The 22,947-nt window shown below is 39.4% G+C and overlaps 1 protein-coding gene across 9 annotated transcripts in view; it reads left to right on the top strand.

Annotated features, from left to right (window-relative positions):
- Positions 1-21,434, top strand: part of LOC129765747 (putative uncharacterized protein DDB_G0282129) — a 271,283-nt gene extending 249,849 nt beyond the window's left edge. For 3 of the 9 annotated variants that reach the window (XM_055766203.1, XM_055766197.1, XM_055766206.1), the window contains exons 10-14: positions 3,515-3,911; positions 14,830-15,118; positions 18,781-19,047; positions 19,255-19,460; positions 19,520-21,141. In XM_055766203.1, coding sequence (XP_055622178.1) covers positions 3,515-3,911; positions 14,830-15,118; positions 18,781-19,047; positions 19,255-19,460; positions 19,520-19,976 — 1,616 coding nt within the window. In that variant the 3' untranslated portion in view covers positions 19,977-21,141. Of the gene's footprint in view, positions 1-3,514; positions 3,912-14,829; positions 15,119-18,780; positions 19,048-19,254; positions 19,461-19,519 lie in introns of all 9 variants that reach the window. The other 6 variants (XM_055766181.1, XM_055766176.1, XM_055766171.1 and 3 more) reach the window with 6 other exon arrangements.
- The last annotated feature ends 1,513 nt before the right edge of the window (positions 21,435-22,947 follow it).

Below are 22,947 nucleotides of genomic sequence, written 5' to 3'. Positions count from 1 at the left end.
TCATTAAACAATATTATTTTAGATATATTTTTTTCAAAAACATATTTTATGGAAATTCTGAACGAGAATTTTATATGAATATTCCATACAACTACCAACAAGTCTCCCATAAATTGGGAGAAGGGCACTGTTACTTTTGGTAATTTTTATGAGAATTTAAAAAAAATACGTTTTTGAGAAAAATGAGAATTTTGTCAGTGTTATTTTATTAGACGAGTCAGCATGGAATTCGTCCATTGGAAAATGTGTACGTTATATCGAAGTTGTACCCTGTATGTTATACAAATGTTGTACTAGTATGGAGGGGTAGCACAATTTTTGTTACGCTCATATAATGTTATAAATCAGGATGGCAAAACATGCGCTAAAAATTAATTTTGAGTGCAGGGTGATTCGAAACGTAAGAAATAACAAGTGTGTACAGGGGACATCGGAAAATTTTCAAAAAATTGCTTCTAGCTGGGAAACTCAGGAGGCGTCGGCTTTACCCTGATTTCCCTCACAGTTGAACTTGTTTTTGTGCGAGGGATAAGGACCGCACACAAAAAATCATTTAAAACTTCATAAGTAGTTTGAAAAAAAGTAAAAAGTTTTCCCAAGAAAACAACTCTAGAATAATAATTCCGTTCGTAGGCATCTTTCGATAACTATAACTATAATCTACGCTTTGAAATAAATCTTATTCTAACGCTCCAGGATGCATGGAACGTGGACGTAAATTATTATAGGATTTTAAAACTAAAATACATGTTATATTCTTTTTTCTTCGTCACATCAATAAGCGGCCTACTCACTTCTACTCACTCACTCAAATCTAATGACTGATAATTTCGATTGCGCATTAATCTAATATGATCTTTTTCACATACCACACAAAAAAAAATCGCACAAAAAAAGAATATCACACAAAAAACAGGTTTACCTGTATTTGCCACAGATATTACTGTTAAGTTGTATGATTTGATTAGAATTCATCAGCCTAAAAATAAAAAGTACTTTTGACTAGTGAGGTGCAGACTGTTCTTAAAAGTCTAGTTGATTCTAGTTGTAAACGATTTTAACAATACTGCATGAAAGTACATTGAATAATGGAAGGCTGGTCCAGGATAAACACAACAGTTTCAATGGATTGTATGAAAATCGATATCCAGGAAGTAGCCTTAATAAAAAAAGGTCCTGTTCAAATAGATGAAAACATATTGTTTGATGAGCGAATAATGTTACAAGAAATTACAGGTAATGATATTAAAAGGTGGAAAAAAAATTCGTGCTGCTTGTAAATTTTTGGGAGCACATATTTTCAGAAATTGAAAACATATTTCTAGAATGTAAGGAATCCGCGAAGCTTGCAGATCATATTTAGTGTCTGTCTGGTAGTAGCGCACTAGTTGAATGGGATTTTCTACGTTGAACAATATGTGGACAATGGAAAAGTCACGACTCAATGTTGGAACCATGAAAGCACCGATACTTTCCGAAAGGACTTAGAATACGACAAATTGTATAATAATTTTTCCAAAAATCATAATCTCCTCTACAATGTCTCTTGATCATCTAAATATTCCGTCGTTGCAGAGAACAAAGCAATCACACCCTAGAATAATTGATTGGTTTTATTCTAGGTTTTAATCACTTAATGAATTTCACTAAAAATATAATTATTTGAGTTTATTTTATTTAGCCTAACGCGTTGTTCATGAAATAGTTGGCCAGCCTACACCCAAACTAGCGCTGGCTGAAAACATTTCATCTTTGGCAGAAATAATGTCATATCGTGTGCTGGAGGGTCAAATGCGCAAATAATGAGCTGAGCTTAAAAATGGTTTGTATGTATGCGAGCAGACATCTCTTTCTGTTTTCTTTTCTCATTTCATTTGGGATTGTGCCAAAAAAAAAGTCCATACGACGTCAATGGGGATCGAACCAAGGTCGGCTGGAATGCAAAGCTATTTCACAGGACCACGCTATCCGTATAGCTGCCAGTGCTGTTATATAGAAGCGTGATAATATTACACCTTATCATAAAATGCTGGAAAGTGGAAAGTGTTTTCTAAGAGGATAAAGAAGAACATGAACGAGAATATATCTTTCTCTGTCTGGGACGCGTATTTGGCGAACTATACGAAAAGCTTTCATATGCTTTCATTGAAATGTGTCTCCTGTTTCGCCCGCTCATATTGGCTCTGTTATTTTTAAGCTTATGCAATGTAATAAATCGGGATGCCATAACATGTGTTATTAACTTTGGGTGTACCAATACTGCATATTCAGCAAAACAAAGAAACAATTAGTCTCAGTCTTAGCCAAGTATCAGCATTTCAAAAAATAACATAAAAAGTCTGAAAATTTTCAAAATTTCACCAAAAACTACACGTTTGAAGTGTAATTCAGCATTATTGTTAAGGAACTGGAACTGGTTCAAAAACTACGAGTTTAAAAACGAATACAATTTCGATAAATTTAACAAGAGATCGGTGTTCAAATCAGCTTTGTTCAGATGATTACTCATGGCGCATCCTAAGGGACGAATGAAAGAAAATACAGGACTAACATTTTTTGATAAGGGATAAGCATAGAATAGATTACCGTATATCGATGGAAACTAAAATAGCCAATATAATTTTTTTATGGAAAATACAGTGCAACAAATTCGGGGCCACCTAAAATTGTTTGGCTTTAAATTTTGTGTGTAATAAGTAGAGCAACCATTTGCAGATCCCTGAGACTTACAAGACTGAGTAATTATCTCGCTGTTTTCGTTACAGCATTGCTCTTGCGATGAATCTCTGATTCCAATCGCATGAAAGGGCACACGCCAAGATCGATGTCAAGATTGTTTGTTTTCAATGATTTTGATGACCCTTCACTTTTCCATGCTTGGACGTTTGCAAACCATCATGCCACATGAGCCAAAAACCCTTCACTCGAATTGGAAAAACGCTTTCATTTGCTCCAAACTGATGGAAGCCACCGTTTGTCACTTTCATTTTCGCTTGAACATTTTTTTTGGCACCAAAGAATGTGATGTAACGCTGTGCAAACTCCCCGGCGGCAATAACCCCTAATTCGATAAGAGAGCAGTGCCGGGGATTGTAACTCTATCACCCCAATTCACCTGCCGAACGCGCAATCACCGTCTAACAAGCAGATGATAGTCCGCGGCTGCCTCAAAATTGCATTAGGAGTTAATAAAATCTGTCGCAAAATTGATGGTATGCCGAGAAACACGCGTTACGTGTTCCCGAAACCGCCATTGGCTGCGTGCGTGATATTGCTAGGAAAAGAGATAAGCTCGCGGCGAATGCTCATAAACACACACACACACACTCATCTTCCTCAACCTGAGGGGGGAAAACTCCATTCGTGTGCAATTCATAACATTTTTACCTACTTTTTTCTTGCTCTTACTCCGATTGCAACCGCGGGTCTTATAACCAGGCTAACTAAGTATCTTTTCCATTTATTCCGTTTTTTCGTCTTTTTCTCTCGTTTTCCTTCCGTTTATTCGCAACAGCGAACAAGAAAGCCAAACTCATCGCGGGGAATAACAACAACAGCAACGGCAACTCCACCACCACCACCACGAGCAATACCACGAGTGGCAACAGCAACAACAACAACAACAACAACAGCAGCAGTAACGGAAACGGTGGCACCCTCCTCAGCCCGACCAGTTCGACCAAGGCAGTCGACGAGCAGTTCTACGGCTATCAGCAGCACTACCAGTCGCGCTCGAACTCCGCTCTCTCGTCGTCCAGTCACGGTCCGAATCTGGTGAACAAGCAGCTCGTACTCCCGTTCGTACCGCCGGCCTTCCCGAACGGATCCACCGACAATTCCAACCATCTGATCAAACCGTCCGAGTACCTCAAGAGTATCAGTGACAAAAAGTCCAACGCCGGCTCCCAGAGGTTAGTAGTGATCAAACAAACCAAAAAAAAAAAACAGTTCAAGTTCTGTCTAGCCCTATATCCTCGTAGTGTAGATCTAGAGATCGCGTGTTCGAAGAACTTTGTGCATTTCGTGGTGATTTCGCGCTCTGGCGCTTCTAGTCGTCCAGGCTAGGATTGCTGGCCAGTCCCGGGATAGTGTTGTCCTTCCTCCGACATCCGTTGACCGCAGGTCGGTGTGATCTCCGATCGTTTTGAGTGTATGTGTGCTTATGTGCGTGCGTGTGTGGAATCTTACCAAACTTTCTTCTCGAACCCCGTCATAAAAAACACACCTCTCTTTAGATTACCATCGAACCATCAACAACATAGGTAGTGCCCTCCGTCCGGCGAAATCCGTTGCGCGTAAAGTGTGCTCGAGTGCGACTTTGGTTGCGGCCCGCTTTTTCCGAGGCCTAATTTTCTGTTTCTGTTTCGTTTCGGGAAAATATTCGCGCACAAACGCACACAGTTTACACCACCAGCAGCAGCAGCAGCAGCAGCATTAGCTTGCAACCTGAGTGATGTGAAATTGCCGAACAAATCGGTTTTGGGCCACTGCGGGAACGGATAAAAAAAAGTGAGAAACAAGAAATCAAACAAAAACAGATTTAGTGAAATTAAGAAAACTCGAGATAATAATGTCGGTGTGAGTGTTTTGCTGGTTCAATCATCTCTCTCTCAATGCTATAATTGCGATTTTCTCCCCTTCGAGCAATTGCTTCTACTGCGCCATCACCTACTTACCCACCCACCCCCAATCTGCAGTTCTACAAATTTTCCGCTTGAAACATAAGAGAAAAAAAGCATATCGGAAGATGATGATCGGAAATAAAAAAGTGCGTCATACAGTGTCCGACAGAGAAATATAGACAGTGGTATTTGGAGTATTCCGCGGTTTTTCTTCTTCGACGACGACGAAAATGTCCCATTGGAAGGAAATCTACGAAGCGTTTTCGGTTAGTCGACCCTTGCGGGGGTTTAAAGTGCGCCCACTGCCGTAAGTTACCAACCCCTTTCAATCGGGAAAACAGTATCATCCGCCAGCATCAGTTACACACCATCTCCCAACACATCATCATCCCAAGAGAAAGAGTACCCGTGTGTGGTAGGATATGTCCAGTGATGGGTTCATCGTTATGTTCAATCATTGACAGTTCTTCGACCGAATACAATAATCTGGATTTGATCTCGGAGAGTAGGGTTTTTTGACGTAGGAATACGTCTTACATTAAGGGTGCCAAATCAGAAAACAGGTCACGTTTTTATGAAATAAAGTGAACGTTAATAACTATTTTTGCTGTAACCGGATTTTAACGATTTGCATACCAATTGAATCGGAAATCGCCTAAGATTTGTTAGATATGCTATACATTACAATCCCATAGTCTGTATATGGTTTAAATTGATGAAAATTGGAAGCATTCGCATTTCCCCATACATTTGTTCTGTCCATTTGTGTGCTTTCCCGAACAGAGCTGTAAATAACGGAAAATTCATGCAGCCGCTAGATTAGAAACAACGAAGGGGAATAGCGAAACCAGAATATTTGCGAAGTAAACTCCACCTTTGCATAGTAAGTAAGCTGTCGCTATCGTATAAGTATTGCATCTCCTCTGAGGAAAATTCTAAGAATCTTTCTGTACCCGAAACAACAAAGATCGCTTATTCTCGTTTTGTGTTTTATGTTTCTCCTCGAGCTGTAAACGCTAGCGAATATTTCACCTGAAGTGCATCTGGCATAGAAATTGACACAACCATCAGACTCAGTGCAATGCGTGCATTGATATAAAGAAACAAATTGCGACATATGACCATTGTATTGTATCGTATTGTATCGCAAAGGCAAGAAAGAATCGCTGCTTCTCGAAATGATTCTACGAAACCACGCAAGCCTTTAATCCTTTTCAGAGTCACCGGATTTTTTACTAAAGAGTTATTTATGAAATTTCGACGTATTCGCAAATGAAAACCTCTGGGATATTGCTAGGTCGACCAGTGCCAGTGCTTTCCATTGGACTTTAATCCGGGCTGCAAGCCGGCTTGCCGAGTAAAAAGATGTTCATCTCTTCAGGCCAAGCCTATGATTGGTCAGAAATGTGAATTGAATCTCATTATTCTGTTGAAATATTAGATCTGCGATTCTGCCATGCTCTATGTAACGAATTGAAATCTAATCCAATAGTCCCAGATAAAGTCCTAAATTTGGAATAATACAAATGGAAACCATGGCATGATAATGAAATGTTCCGCACGTCATCAAATTTCCACCTCCAAAATTTTTCTTCGATATCACGGCTTCCTACTAATTCATACCATTCCAATAGCAACTGTAGCAGTCCTGGTGCTCCCGTGGCCGAGTGGTTAGCGTCCCACATTATCATGCCGGGGGTTTGAGTTCGATCCCCCTTCTGGCCGGGAGATTTTTCGTCAAAGAAATTTCTTCCGACTTGCACTGTGATCACGCGTATTCTAGAGCTTGCCACTCCAGAATACATTCAAGCCGTGTTTTTCGGCATAGGAATCTCAACTTATTGCTACTAATAATCGGACGGAGCAATGTCTGGAGGCGGCTGGTGGGATAGGACCTCCCATTTTAGCGTTTCCAAGTTTGTTTTGACTGGTTTCGCGACATGCGGCCGAGCACTGTCGTGCTGCAAAATAACTTTATCGTGTCTTTCCTCGTATTGCGGCCATTTTTCCATCAGTGCACGGCCCAAACGCATCAATTGTCGTCGGTAGAGGTCCCGCGTAATGGTTTCATTAGGTTTTAGCAACTCATAGTTCACCACACCCAGCTGGTCCCACCAAATAGACAGCATAACCTTCTGGCCGCGCAGGCCGTCGATATTGGTGCATGGCCATACGTTGCCCGACGTTTGGGGTTGTCGTAATGGGCCCAGTTTTTAGCGCCAGTAACGTTTCGATGCAAAAAACTCTTTCTTTTATGCCGTTGGAGCAGTTGTTCGCACGTGAAAAAACGGCGTTCGACGTCTCGTGGCTTCAATTCATACGGCACCCAATGTCCTGTCTTTCGGATCATTCCCATTGCTTTTAAACGATCGGATATGGTTTGCTGAACTACTCCAAGTGTATATGCAAGTGCTTGTTGCGTTTGTGACGGATCTTAATCGAGTAAAGCCTCCAATTCTTGATCCTCCAAGTCAAAATTACCACTTTGAAACCGTGGAAACCACGTCTGACACGTTCGCTCTGTTGGAGACTGGTCACCATAAACTTCCACCAAAATGCGATGACTTTCCGCAGCTTTTTTTCATATTGAAGTAATGGTGTGACTTCATTACGCAAAAACACTTTCGTTGGTACGAAATTCAACATATTTTAAGTGGCAAGAAACTATGGTGTTTACGCTTCAACTTTTTAACATATACTGAAAAAGACGCGCAATGACAGTAGCTTTCCAACGAATGTGTGGAAATTTGATTCACTGAAATAATAATCAAGTTACGCAATTTTTCCACCTGATGTTTGATAAAGTTCTGTAAAAACCAAGCGCCATTTTTTTTCAATACTGAGTTAATTACACCACTGGATGCAGAAAATAATAATCTATCGGCTGTAAAATGACCATGTAATTCGGGTAATTGACAACAGCTCCAAAATAAAAATTCTGTGTAGCAGACTGTAAAAAAAAACCAAATTGCATTCAACCAAAGCGAATCATAAACCCACAATATGGCATCGGACGATAGTGATCGTTTTCTCTAAGAAGGCAGATCCGAATCTTTAACAGATTTTTCTGTTTCGGGCAGCTTCTGGAATCAGACGTCGTCGGGATGTGGTAAGACAGCCAACTACGTCAGTACGTATATTAGTTAACCCTCAATCATCTGTAATCGTTCTGCATTTTAGATACTGAATAACAAAAGTGCTACGAATTTTATTTTGTAAGGCGCCCAAATTCTAAATTTCTAATAATACGGTGTTAAATGGCCCAGCAGAGGTATAATATGCCCATGAGTTGTTTCTCTCAGAGAAACAGCTTGTATGAATGAGAGAATCCTTCAATCTATTCCCTTCATACCCACCAGCGAAGAGAAGGAACCGTGCCTCCGGTGAGCGTGTTCCCCAGTATTCTTGCGTTGATTCTTCAGTCCGCGCTCTTGTGTTCCTGCATTCTCTGAGCACATAATATAGATGCCAGATGTGATGACATGTTTTCGTTTTGAAGACATTTAATTTTGTGAAAACATACTGAGGTCATTTCAGAGTATGTGAAAACAATTGTTTGTGTGATTTATCGAACATGATTTAGAAATATCGTGTTCATTTGCTCATTTATGTTCATTATGATTACATTTGAAGACATTTATTCGTGCCATGCAGAGATATTTGAAAACATCATCTGGCATCCCTCACATACAAGCTATTTCTCTCGTGAGAATGTTTACGGCCGAAAGCGAGCGAATTGCCCCGATCGAGGGTATGCCCGATGGTAAGCTGATGCGGGAAATATCAAATTGAGAAAGAAAAGAATCATTTCTTACCATTTTCTTCCTCTGAGATATTCACTGGGAACTCGACTCAATAGATATGACCAACAGTTATCGCCTCTGATTCGGTTTCAAGCAACAAAAACCTTATAGAAATGATGTAGAAAATTACATCGAAAATTGCTTCCAAAGAAAATTATGTTTCTCATTTTTTTAAAGCATGTTACAAATGTAAAACTTGCCTGGTAGGATTCAATTATTGACTAGCACGATTGCCTATATCCATTGCATTTCTATTCTTGCTGGTTTACGAGAAAATGAGGCGGGTCGAATTGCCCGGCAGGCGCGTTTTAGACACATCTCCTCTACCAACTGTTTCTTGTACGGTTCACCTTATTCAGACTTTTGTTGTAGTTTCCCAACCTCCGATCCGATCTTGCCGGATTTCGTTCAATTTGCTTCCTAACGCGTTTAATGAAGTTTTTCGTCCTGACATTCAAACATTTCTAGATTTTATGAACCCTTGGGAAGACGAAGTGCGAATCCACTCATTTGACGAACAAACTAAATTGCATAATAAATATAGCGCAGACGCTTCTGCGTTGAACTGTCAAAAGGATGCACACAAAAAAAATACTTTGTTCATATAAAGCGCAAATGAAAAATTGTGGGACCAATTATGGGACACATTGTTTATGGAATGAAATACCGATATTCGAAAAATCATTTGTGATATGTTGATTCAAAAATAAGAAAGCAACGGTATTGAATAATTGCATTAAAAAGACATGAAATGGACACATCATGAGAATACGAGATGCAAAAAAAATAAAGTGAGCCGAAGACATTCCATCAGAGTCACAGAGAAATATGCCTTGTATTTAGTGGAATCAGAAAAATAATATGCCCTTTAAGTTACTCGAACCGACTGACATTGTCATTAGCAATGTTCACGAATAATACATTTTGAGGTATGACTTCATGTTTGTTACGAAACTTAAACTGATGCAAACGAATGATTTTTTTAGATAATACTCCCAATATTTTGAACAGAATGTTCAAAATGAATGAACTGAGTGCTCTGTCCATCCTTACAATTTGTTTTGCGTGGTGAACAAAGCCATTCGATCGTTCATCATTTCTGTGCGGACGATTTTATTGGTGATGATTTTTGTGAACATTTTTTAACATCGATGTTACAAAACCTGAGAATGTCGATGTTTTCGTGTTCATGTTGGAATGTATGCGATAAACTTTGGTTTCCAATGAGTCCCAAGTAGCAAACGTAAAAGTAAAAGTATTCAAACCATCGCCACGCGAATTGAATAAAACTACTAGTAAAAATTATAACTTGTCATATTGTGACGAAAAAAGTCATACATTGTGTACATTGTACCAAGTGTTTCAACGAATTTGGAGACGGTTGTAGCGAAATCGACAGGTTTTCGGTCAATTTAGTGAGTCCCAAAAACTATTTTCTCTCTGCCCAGCTGGAGCAGTACTACCTTTGTTATCTTTCGTTATCTCACCCTAACCAATTTCTCTGTCTGGGTTCATACATGTTTCTCCTCATATCTTTCACGATATGATTTTCCATTAGGAAACAGGTGGTAGACAAAAAGATCGGTTCTGGAAAAATTATGTAAATATGAGAATTATTACACCGATCCTAATGCCATCATGGACCGAATTCAAGGAAGGTTAAGAGAAATATCGATATCCTCATGAGCGACTTGAACGCAAAGATTGGCTGCGAGAGCACGAACTATGAGAACATCGTGGTCTGGACGAGATGAGCGAAAAAGGCGGTCCATATGCTATTTGGAAACAAAGACATGGTGATCGAAGGTCGCTCTTCCCCTATGAAGTATAGGATGTTTATTAACCATATCTGCACTAGGTGATTGAACTCATAACCACAACCATACCCATACCCGTTGTATCTGTCTTCCGGCGATTCGAAATTTTGAGGCCAAGAAAACACTCTTTGATTTGGTGGCCCTGAAAAGGGCCGTTCTGTTTGGTTGTTGAGTATTGTTTGTACTCCACCAGTGTTTACCGAGTGATGATGACAGAAGGATGGTAAACAGTCGTTGGATGGTGCGTATCAGATAAAAGATACCGAAGTGGAACGGGATATGATGAAAACTGCCCTCTGTGATCCTAGACGAGATGGTTCCTGTGTTATGTATGGATGAAATAAATAAAAAAAAACTCACCAATGTAATACAGGGTGGGCCATTTAAAGTGGAAGGATTTGTTTTTGCAATAGCAAAGTAAAGAAGTGGAATTTTAAATTTTTTTTTTTTTTGAAATTCATTTATTTTGGTCCAAGGAGATTTGTTCTAACTACTTTTTGATTATGATATCTCGTAAATGACCGCCTCTGGCTTTGACCGCAAAATGTGCCCTTTTTTCGGCATTTTCCATCACTTTGCCCAATGTTTCGGCCGATATGGCAGCAATTTCTTGTCGGATATTGTCTTTCAGCGCAGCCAGGGCCCTTGGTTTACCAGTGTATACCTTGGATTTTAAATATCCCCATAAAAAAAGTCAGGAGGCGTCAAATCAGGTGATCTCGGTGGCCAGTCATAATCGCCGTTTTTCGATATTAATTCGCGCAATAATTTGGTCGTGGCAGCCGCTGTATGGCATGTAGCGCCGTCCTGTTGGAACCAGTAATTGTCCAATTCATTTTCACGAACAAATGGCAATAAAAAATCGGTTATCATTGTCCGATAACGCTCCCCATTCACGGTTACCGTTGCTCCATTTTCGTTTTCGAACGGCATCAATATTCTCGTCGAAACGTCTTGGTCGTTGTCTGGACAGATGACTGGCATTACCAACACTACCAGACGATATAAATTTGGCACATAATCGACGTATAGTGTTGTCTCCAGGCGATGTTTTAACTTTATTTTTATTTTTCCACGCACGTTTAGTTAACACAATTGAGAAGTTATTTTGAATGTACAGCTGAACAATTTCAGCGCGTTGTTTAGGTGTGTATTGTTCCCTGGTTAAAATTGTACTGAAATAACGCTTCCAACGCGGTATGACATTTGTTAATCTGACATCTCTGTCAAAAGTTATGGGGTTGCCAGATGCTTCCACTTTAAATGGCCCACCCTGTATAAGATAATTACCAATACCGAACACAATCATCAATTTTTCTTTAATACAGAGAAAAACTATTTGAAATGGAAAAAGTTATTTTCTTTTATATTTTTTACTTTCTGAGTGTTTATTCAACCAAAACCCAATTTTAATTGGACAACAACACCTAATACTATATGTAGAGCATATGGGAAATCACTTTTTCTAATATTTCTTCACTTTTCCAATTTTTCTGCCGTATTAACTTCCCTTGGGTGAAACTGAACACAACAAGCTTAAACCTGATGACCGGTTCTCGAGAGGGAACAAACCTTGGTTTTTATTTATGAAAATTGAAATAGATCATTTCATATATCAAGTCATTTCCAACCCAACTGCTACCATATACAACTTTATATTCACACTTGTGCAAAATTTTTCACAATGAACGATCGATCATTGATGTGGAATTTCACGAAGCAACCAACATTCAAGATCCAAATTAAAATTTTGTTTGCTATTATATATCGTATCATTCACCTTACTTGCAATATAAAAATGCCCCCGACATGCATATATTTGCAATGCCGATTTCCCCAGGCACCTTGATTTAAAAGCTCTGTTAAAGAACACATTTCGATGGGAAAAAAGCTCCCCCCACTTTCATGTGTTTGCGATGTCGATTTCCCCCAGGCAGCTTGGTTTTGATGTCTCTGTTAGGGACCCGCCGCATGTGTCGTCAATTTCGACCAATCAGAAGTGGGTATTTCCGTTAGGATAGGGGTTGAGATTTTTTAATTGTTCGATAGTTAGATTCATGACAAATATTATTTTCTTCAATATAAAAAAAATGTTATGAAGTTCCGAAATCGATTGACGCAAAAATCTGATCAATCCATCATGAGCAATAAGCGTTTGAAATTGGACAATTTTCACGATGTACCCCAATATGTTCCTGAAAGACGTAATCCTACGTCAAAAAAAAACTGAACATATCAAAATGAAACGTTCATAGATGTTTAGGGAATACACTAGGCTAAAAATTTGCCTGCAAACATTAGAACTAACTGCGATATTTGCAGAATTACAGTGGATTTTGTAAATCACTATAAAAATCCTGTTTTTGGCACTTTTTTGAAATCGATACAAAAAAATTAAATAATTGTTTGACGTAGAGCTACGTCTTTCAGGAAGGGTGCCATATCAGAAAACAGGTCACGTTTTTATGAAATGAAGTTAACGATAATTACTACTTTCACTGTGGACGAATTCTCGCATTTGCATACCAATCGAATCGGAAATTCTCTAAGATTTGTTCGATATGCTATACATTACAATTCGCTAATCTCTAAACGGTTTAAATTCATGAAAACTGGAAGCCCTCCCTTTTTTCCCACACATTTGTTTTGCCGATTTGTGTGCTAACTCTACCCGTATTTCGAATGCTTATAACTCGAACATTTTTTAACAGATCGGAAAGATGTTTTTTTTCAATTGATAGGAAGTATTTCTACGTATCACAATTAATAACATATTATTTTTCATGAGATGAACAATTGAATAACTGTAAAATGTCAAGCGTTATTTAAACGCCCTAACTGTCAAGTTTGGATTGGCCCGATTTACGGTTTCGCCAACACAGACTTCAAAATCAATGTACCTGTGGAAATCCGCTCTGCAAATATACATGCAAGTCGGGGGTACTTTTGTTCCCACCGAGCTGTGTTTCCCTAACACGGACTTCAAAATCAATGTGGCTGGGGGAATTCGCTTTGCAAATACATGCAAGTAGGGGTATTTTGTGGTGTTGAAAACTTTTGTACTCGCTTGTCGTTGTGCAGACGGGAATATGTTTCCCTAAAACGTACTACTAAACTGAGAAGCCTGGGAAATTCGTCATTTCAGATAGTAGAGGTGAATGAACTTTCGCGGTTCGAGAACTACGTAAACATGAGATGTGCAATAATTTCAGAGGGAAATGTAAAATACAATGATCGTTTACAATTCTTCCGTTCACATATTTTGGTAGTCCTAGGTATCATATCAAACGTAAAAGGGCGTTCATCAAATTTATTTCTAACGAAGAACATTATTTTTGTGCAATGAGGTGCAAACTTCCTAGTTCGCAAGCTTTTCGTTTATAATAAATGTGACTACAATATTTTCATTGCATTGAGTATAAGCTTGATTGCTGTATTTTCCTTTAAAATAAAATATAAAAATTCAATTATCAATAAACTTTTATATCTAAACATTTTTGTCTTCAAGAACGTATTTCATAATAAATACTATCATTGTATAACAAAAACATTTACAATTTTTTCTTCTCATTTAACATTTTTATGATGATTGAACGGTGTATTTCGTGTTGCTTAGCAAACAATGTTTTAGGTAAGTAACTGTGTTCTTTTTTTCAAAATGTCCAGTTTTGTTTAAGTAAACGGACAGGTTTCTGATGTTCTTTTCCCCCACTAAAAAAGATGCTTCTGATGATCTTAGTCCTCAAACAAACCATTCACATAGCTTGCGAATTATGTGTGTTTGTAAAATCTATTTAATTTAGTAAGTTGGTTTTATTGTCTCGTTAAATTTTATCAGTAAATCAACAACGACAGATGAGGCGGCATCAAAAAGAAGCACTTTTCGCATTATTCCACGGCGCTGGCTAAACCACGTGGATAATTATTTCATTATATCGAAGTGTTGGGGTGTGGGTATTAAAAATTCCAAAACAAATCACTTAAATAAAGTGAAAGAAACACTATTAAATGAAGTCGAGAGTATGCAGCAGCAATCGTAATGGCAATTAAACACACACATTCGTCATTCCTCGAATAACCCATTTCTGCATTACAATCATCCTCAGCAAGTTAACATGGTGTGAGATATCTAGAGTGTCGGGCACTGTATTGTAGCGCTGTCTTCGCCGGTAATCTTGCCGACCCGAAAACGTCGACTCCATGTCGTCTCTCGTTCCTCTCAGAAGCCAGTTTTCCTTCGAACGTGTGCACATAAATCTTCGAACACGCACTGCGCAAATGCGCGGCATCATCCTCTCGGGAAAAGAAAGAAATAAGCTTAACCAGCGATTATCAACTGCTTTTTGGACCGTGATAATCCATAAATATTTATAACACTAAGTCTGTTTTTCCGCCTTTTCCTCTCCTTCTCTGATTCGCCTTAGTTTCGCTTTCTGTGTCTGCCCGAATGCATCTCCAGTCATTGCAATAATATATCTTTTTCTTGTTTCATTAAATTTTTATTTGTTCGCCGGCGGCAATCGTCGATGCGCTCGCGTGCTCATCCATTTTCGTCTCCCCCCCCCACCATCACCTCCCTGTGTGCAGATCATCCGACACCGAGGACTATATGCCATTGAACGCAACGATCACGATACAGTCGGGACCGGAACCACCGAAGCCACCACCACCGCCGCCTCCGCCGATGCTAAACTTTTTCTCCAACACCAGCACCCTCAACAGCACGCTCGGCGCCAAGAAGGGCAACAGCCAGACCGGAACGACCAAGAGCAACGGCAGCGGGGCCCCACCGCCGCCTCCGCCCCAGGACTCGACCATCCGGAAGCAGCAGCAGCCGCTGTCGGCCATCTCCATCCAGGACCTGAACAGTGTGCAGGTGAGTGTCTGTGGAATTTGTTACAGCTCGATCGGTGCCAAGACCTGTCACAGTTTACGCAAATCACTCGGTAATTGAATATCTAAACCAGGCTGATTAAAAACAAGTGGGTAAACATGCGCCAAACGTCAGCGGCTATCAGCTGTTTCATATTGAACCTTCTATTTTGAATACAATATCTCTCGCTTCTGTAAAAAACGCGTGTTGCTGTAGCCCTTGGTCGCTTTAGAGTTGTTTTGTTGTCGTTTTTCGCCGGGAAAATATTAAACGTAACAATAGGGAAACGAATTGTTATGAAATTCGACATTGTAAAACCTATTCTGACACTTATTGTCTATTGAAGGAAAAATTAAAATGAATATTACGTGAGCTTGTTTTTGAGTGGTCAACGAGTTCGTGAAGCTGATAAGGATGATTCACGCACGTGCAGCGATGCCAACCTTCCTGATTTTTCAGAATTTCCCAGACTTTTTGGCGTTATTTACACTACACTCAAACTGTTCTAAGACTTTCAAAACAGTCCTGGATAATATCATGAAACTATAATATTTGAAGAATTTCAGCGATTATAGCAAAATCAAGTTTTAGGCACAACATTGCAGAGGATGATGTGTATGTAGGAGTAACCGCACAGTTATTGATGAAAGAATACGTTTCAGAATGCACAATTACCCAAAAAAAAAGAGTCAATATGATAAGATTTATATAATCGAACCAAATAACAACAAAATTTGAAAACAATCTTCAATTCTTCCTCTGATGATATGCTTTTCTCATTCATTTTCTCATAAATATTCAGTCCAAAACATGAACGATGAATGCAGAGAAATTCTGTATAAAAATTTATCTGCAATTGACTCAAATATAGATATAGAGGTAAATAAAAAAAGATACAGCTTCCATTATATTTCGCTGCAAATCTATATATATATATATATATATATATATATATATATATATATATATATATATATATATATATATATATATATATATATATATATATATATATATATATATATATATATACTTCGTCCCGCCCATTTACTTGATTAATTCTCGAGTAATGCAGAAATTTGTGTTTTATTTGTATGGCAGCCTCCCCTAAGAGAGGGGGGAGGGGTATCTAACCACCATATAAACATTCATTTCACCCTAAAGTTTTTATATGCCTAATTTGGTTTAATTTGCTTGATTAATTCTCGGGTAATGCAAAAATTTGTGTTTCATTTGTACGGCAGCCCCCTCTATAAGAGGGGGAAGGAGTATCTTAACACCATAGAAACATTTATTGCATCCTAAAACCTCCACATGCCAAATTTGGTTTCATTTGCTTGATTAGTTCTCGAGTAATGCAGAAATATGTGTTTCATTTGTATGGCAGCCCCCCCTTAGAGAGGAGGGAGGGGTCTCAAAATATCACGAAAACCTTCCCCGGCCCCAAAAACCCCTACATACCAATTTTCATGTCGATAGGTTCAGTAGTTTCCGAGTCTATAAGAATCAGACAGACAGACAGACATCACTCCATTTATATATATATATAGATAGATAGATAGATAGATTAGGCTGTCAAAAAAGTCCTGCGGTATTTTTTTTGAATTTTCATTTGTTCATAAAATTAGTTACAATCATCTGTTTTAAGTCAAATATGCGCCGTTTTGTTCGATGACTTGTTCCCAACGAGATACCAACTTCATAATACTCCTGTTATAGAAGCTCGCTTCCTTATTGGCAAAAAAAACTCGGATAGCCAAATTTCACAGGCCTCTTTTGTGGCTAACTTCTGACTACCTAGCTCGTTCGCCATGGACAAAAACAGGTGGTAGTCACTTGGTGCAAGGTCCGGACTATACGGCGGATGCAAAAGAACCTCCCATCCGAGCTCCCAGAGCTTCTGGTGCGTCACCAAAGAAGTGTGTGGCCTGGCGTTGTCCTGATGGAAGACAATGCGGCCTCTGTTTATCAAAGATGGCCTCTTCTTCATGAGTGCTACCTTCAAGCGGTCCAGTTGTTGGCAGTACAGGTCCGAATTGAGCGTTTGGTCAAAGATGTTATTTGCGTCAACGTGTGTGGCACCCATACATCGAGCTTCTTTGTGAATCCAAGCTTCTTCAAATGGTTAATAACGGTGTGATGACTTATCCCCAGCTCTTGGCCGATGCTACGGCTGCTACTATGCCGGTATTTCTCGGCTAATTCAGCGATTTTGTCGCAATTTTCGACGACAGGCCTTCCGGAGCGTGGCGCATCTTCGACGACCTCTACACCAGAACGAAAACGTTGAAACCATCCTTGTGCGGTGGAAATGGAAACTGTATCGGGTCCATAAACTGCACAAATTTTATTGGCAGCTTGAGATGCATTTTTGCCTTTGTCATAGTAGTACTGTAAAATATTTCGGATTTTCTCTTTATTTTGCTCCATATTTGCGACACTATAACTCACGAACGACTTAACCAAACAAAACACTGTCAAGGACTATATTATAGCGCGCAAAAATACCTTTCCAACAAGCTATAGTATGACTCGATACAATGAATACAACTAGAACTACGCGCTTACAACGACACCTCGCGGAAATACCGCAGGACTTTTTTGACAGCCTAATATTTGACCTCCGGACAAACAGTGTACGACCACCTTAAAAGAAAAGCTACAAATAAGCTTGAAAGTCCTTCGATGTCAATATTGCTCGGGGGTTGATGCATACCGTCGAATGAAAGCACTTTAAATATTGTGCCTGTTCTGATCAACCTCAGCTTCTATTTCACTACCGTGTTGAACGATGGAAAACTGAAAGTCGCCCCCATACACACGATACGGTTTGAATTTTCTTTTGCCGTTCTGAGTGTCCTTTGGTGCGTATTTGGGAGCGTTAGAAATGTAACTTTGATAAGAGATATTGAAAAACAAACTTGGATATTCAGTAAGTTCACAATAAGTTCAGTGTTTCAGTCTCATTCTAGACAGCGCGCAATCAACAGTACGTGTTAATTCTGACTTATTGCTTCGCGAAACGTTCGCCTCCTCCACTCATTGAAAGTCTTACATTAACAATGCGGTCCTGTCTTGGACGACACCCTTATTTGGTTTTTGCCGCCCGTGACACCATGACTATAACGTTTTCGTGGTCATTTGAAAAAAAGGTTGAGCACCACTGGTAGGGTGAAACCTGTTTTGTTGTGAGTTGAAATTCTTCACAAAATTTCCAAATATGGCAATGTTGCCAATAGGCTATCATGATGAAGATTTTCATTGACAGTTAGAATATTTTTTTGACATATTTATATGTCTGGGATATTGTGTATTCGGGAGAAATTCGCAATACAATCCAACAAACAAACGACGACTCACAGCTGTAATTGACTTTATGAATGTTGCTTGACAATCTTCTGCCTTTTTCTGCTATTTTTTCAAAAGTTTGCATCGTAAAAAAAAAAGATGTGCACTGTATCTGACAGATACTGATTAATCTTTCCAAATGGCGTGTGTGTCATTGTTTTGCGACAAAGCTCAAGCAAGTGCTTCAATCTGTTATAAGGAGTCATTAATTTTTTTGAAAATTTTTTTATTGACTGCGAAGGCTGTATGACATTTATGAGATCTAATTGTTTTAGAATCATTCACTGAGCATCGATTGACCAAATTCTTGTTCACAGCTCCGCCGCACGGACAAGATGCTGTCGAAGACTTTCTCCGCACCCACGCGCAGCGTTAGCATGCAGTGCCTTTCATCGACCAACGAGCAGTTCCTCTCGCAGAAGACCGACCTGATTGCCGAACTGAAACTGTCCAAGGACATCGCCGGAGTGAAGAAGATGAAGGTCGAACGGGCCAAGCTGGAAGACAAGCAGGCCACAGAGGTGTACTCCGAGGTAACGAGACAGTTCACCGCCGCAAACTATGTGGACCAGGTACGGCCTCAAGTAAGCTATCAATCGGTTCTCAACTAATCATTTCCAGCTAGCTGCTCATTTATGTATCGTTCCGCCCCATTTCATCGGGAGAAAGAAACCCACCAGCACAAAGCAAGAACGCTTCCATTCACCATGTTTTCTCTCTCTCTGTTTCTTTCACACGCACCACGCCTTTCCACTCTCCAACGTTTCGTGCTTATCATTCAAACTGATAAGTTATTGCAGGTACCGGAACGTGACCACGCTGGCAACACCATCCCAGACTGGAAGCGCCAAATGCTCGCGAAGAAGGCAGCCGAGAAGGCCAAGAAAGAGTTCGAGGATCGGTTGGCCAAGGAGGCCGAGGATCGGCGCCTCTCGGCGATACCCAAGTGGAAACGGGATCTGATGATGCGCAAGGAGGAAGCCGAAAACAAGCTCAAGTAAGTGCAGGGTTGACGAGTCCAGGTTTCAATTGAGTTCTAAACACCCAACCCAACAGGTCCTCGATTTATACCCCACGAGTGGAGGAACCCCAGCGCCGTGCAACGGACACGTGGCGCTCGCGTATGTCTACCCGTGCGATGTCGATCGACAACATCAGTTTCACCTCCCAGCAGGAGGACTCCCCCGGTTCCCGCTTCAACAAGGAGAACAATCACACCAGCAGCAACCAGCTGAACGGCAACGGGAGCACAAACCAAAATGGTAACAGCAATGGGCATCACACCAACGGAAACGGTAACCACAATGGCACCAGTAACAACATGAACGGAAGCGGAAGCAACCATCACAGCACCCGCAGTTCGATGGAGAACATCAACAGCAAGAATGATTACCATCAGACCATCAGCAGCTCGAACCAAAACGGCAACGATGAGGATGATGACAGCGAGCAGATCATTCCGTGGCGAGCCCATCTGCGGAAAACCAACAGCCGTCTCAGTCTGATTGGTTGAAGGGGAATTCGGGTGGGATGGCAACTAGGAGTAGCTTGTTGTATAGAAACAGTTCACAATTACAATTATAAATACACAAACGAACATATTTTAGCTTAACACAAAAAATCAAACGGCATACGCGGCGCAGACATTTAATTTTATCACTCGACGACATTATTTAATTGCAGAATGAAGTGCTCCGAAGAGGGGCCCAATTATAAAGACTACGAAGTGCTAAACAACTTCGTACAATGTTGTTACGAACAGCCGAAATTGTAAACATGGATCAAAGATTTCGTTGCAATATTACTGTAAGATTATTATTAATCATCGGAAGAAAGAGAGACTTTTCGTCTTGGCGAGCGACGAAAGAATTGCAAGCGCGTATATTGAAATACAAGACTCTTAAAGATAAAGGTTATGATAATTAAAGACTAGATTACTGTGATTACTGTTATCATCTTCTTCTCGGATATTAATAACACACACACACACACACACACACACACATCACGGCGAGAGCAAACTGTGCTGCTCTCTGCTCTCCCCTTATTTTGTAGTCACCAGTAATAACATTATTTTATTTACACCGTTAGTGACGGCATACCCAGTTATTATCGCAAAATAGTAAACTTATTTTGACCCTACGACTACTAAATATCAGTTTACATTCGCTAAACATACGACGCTCGATCTTCGTAATATTCATCATATAGGCAGTGTAATAACGATGCGAACATTCCAATTTTAGATTACGTTTTTTCGTTGGATAGTTATAATAAATGTTAATCGACAAAAAAAAATTGCGGCTGTGTTCTGGTTCCGGAGCGGAAACATATCCGAATGTCGACTAGGGGAAGGCAGAAGAAAACAAAGAGCAAAGCTCTCGTGAATCAGTGGAATCATTGGAACTTGAAATATTTCAAAACATTGCTTCATTTCATGATTGGTTTCACCCTTAACAGAAGCCGCCCGAAAGCTCGAGAACTCATTTTGTAGGAGCTTAAGGCGCAATTCCATCAATTCCTGTGGTGAGACATGACAACTGGTTTCCTACTGTTCTTATTGCTTTTTCTTCAACCAGGCGCGAGCAACCGGAATGCTGAAACACGCGAGATGTCAACTTCACAAATAAGAAAAGGATTCTGAAGATTATTTTCCACGCACGTAACATATGTTCTTTAGGGTGGCAGCGAAAATGGTCATGTCAAATTTCAAAAACCGACCATGCACATTTTGTTTATTGGCCCCAAAAAATGACCTGTGCAAAGTTTCAGCTCAATCGGACATGATTTAGGGGTGCCTCAAAGCGCTCAGCGTTTGATTTTTTATCCTCTAAAATCTTCCAAGGGGAGAGTAAAGGAAATTTAGAAAATCAAGATTTTTTTTTCGATGCCAAATGACCTAAAAATGCATGAAACTTCGAGATCTGGTGTTATCTCGAAAAAAAAATGGGTGGGTTATATCTATGATATAACCGCAAGGATGACGTGGGACTGCCTTAGCTTAGCAATTATTTGTTTGTGTTGATAAAATTTTTGATTAAATGAAACAATTTCCAAATTCAATTTAATTCAATATATTTGGTTTGTGAGTGAAGAGATTGAATAAATGGCATGTAAGGTCAATTCATGCATTGTGATAGATTATGTTCTTCGTTACAAGTAAATTTAATGACAGTCTTTTGTCATTTGATATGCCTAGGACAAAATATGTGAACGGAAGAATCATCAAACGATTATATTATTTTACATTTCCCTCTCTGAAGTTTGCATCTCTCAAGTGTACATATATCTCGAGCCGCGAATTTGCTTGATTTGATGGACTTCAGGCACTCAGTTTCGATTTTGACATGTACGTCGAACGCATATTGTTTAATCAATTGGCGTTATCACAGCAAATGGTTATCAACATTTTGCCTAATCATCAAAATGGGTAGAAATTCAGTGAGCATAAGATATGAAGGCATATCCTCCAATGCAATCTTGAATAATCGAGCCAAAGCGTTGTGTTCGTACCCGATCTTGTAATCCGTGTTAGGAAAACACTTTTCGGAGTGCAAAAAACACAAAACACCTCTGCACCCGAAGTACCCTCGGCTTGCATGAATCAACAACTTCAACTTCTACTTTTTGACGTAGGATTACGTCTTTCGGGAACATATTGGGGTACAAATTGAAAATCGAAAATCGAGCACATCGTAAAATTTGTCCAATTTCAAACTCTTATTGCTCACTCATTTCATGATGGATTGATGAAATTTTTGCGTCAATCGATTTTGGCACTTCATAACATTTTTTTTATATTGAAGAAAATAATATATCATGAAACTATTTCTGATTGGTCGAAACTGACGACACATGCGGCCGGTCCCTAACAGAGACATCAAAACCACGCAGCCTGGGGGAAATTGGCATTGCAAATATAAGAAAATAGGGGGAGCTTTTGCTTTATTTTTTTTTTTGAAATATGTTCACTAACAGAGACATCAAAACCAAGGTGCCCGGGTGAAATCGGCATTGCAAATATATGCAATTCGGGGGTCGGGGTTTTTTTATATTGCAAGTAGAGTGAGTGATACGATTAATTCTAGCAAATAAAATTTAAATTTGAAACTATAATGTTGGTTGCTTCGTGAAGATTCATATCAATGACCGATCGGGTATTGTGAAAAATTTAGCATAGGTGTAAGTGTAAAATTGTATATGGTAGCAGTTGTGTTAAAAATGCCTTGATATATGAAACGATTTATATCAATTTTCATAAATAAAAACCAAGGTGTGTTCCGCTCGAGAACGGTTCATTTGGTTTAAGCTGTCTGTTTTGTTGTGTTCATTTTCATCGAAAGAAAGTAAACGGCGAGAAAAATTAGAAAAATTAAGAAATATTAGAAAAAGTGATTTCTCATCTGCTCTACATATAGTAGTAGGTGTTGTTAGTCCAATTAAAATTCGCATTGGGTTGAATAAACACTCAGAAAGTAAAAAAT

This window comes from Toxorhynchites rutilus, chromosome 1 (genome assembly GCF_029784135.1).
Source record: "Toxorhynchites rutilus septentrionalis strain SRP chromosome 1, ASM2978413v1, whole genome shotgun sequence".
Taxonomy (NCBI): Eukaryota; Metazoa; Arthropoda; class Insecta; order Diptera; family Culicidae; genus Toxorhynchites; species Toxorhynchites rutilus.
The sequence above is the reverse complement of the archived record's forward strand: the minus strand, read 5'-3'. Positions and strand labels throughout refer to the sequence as shown.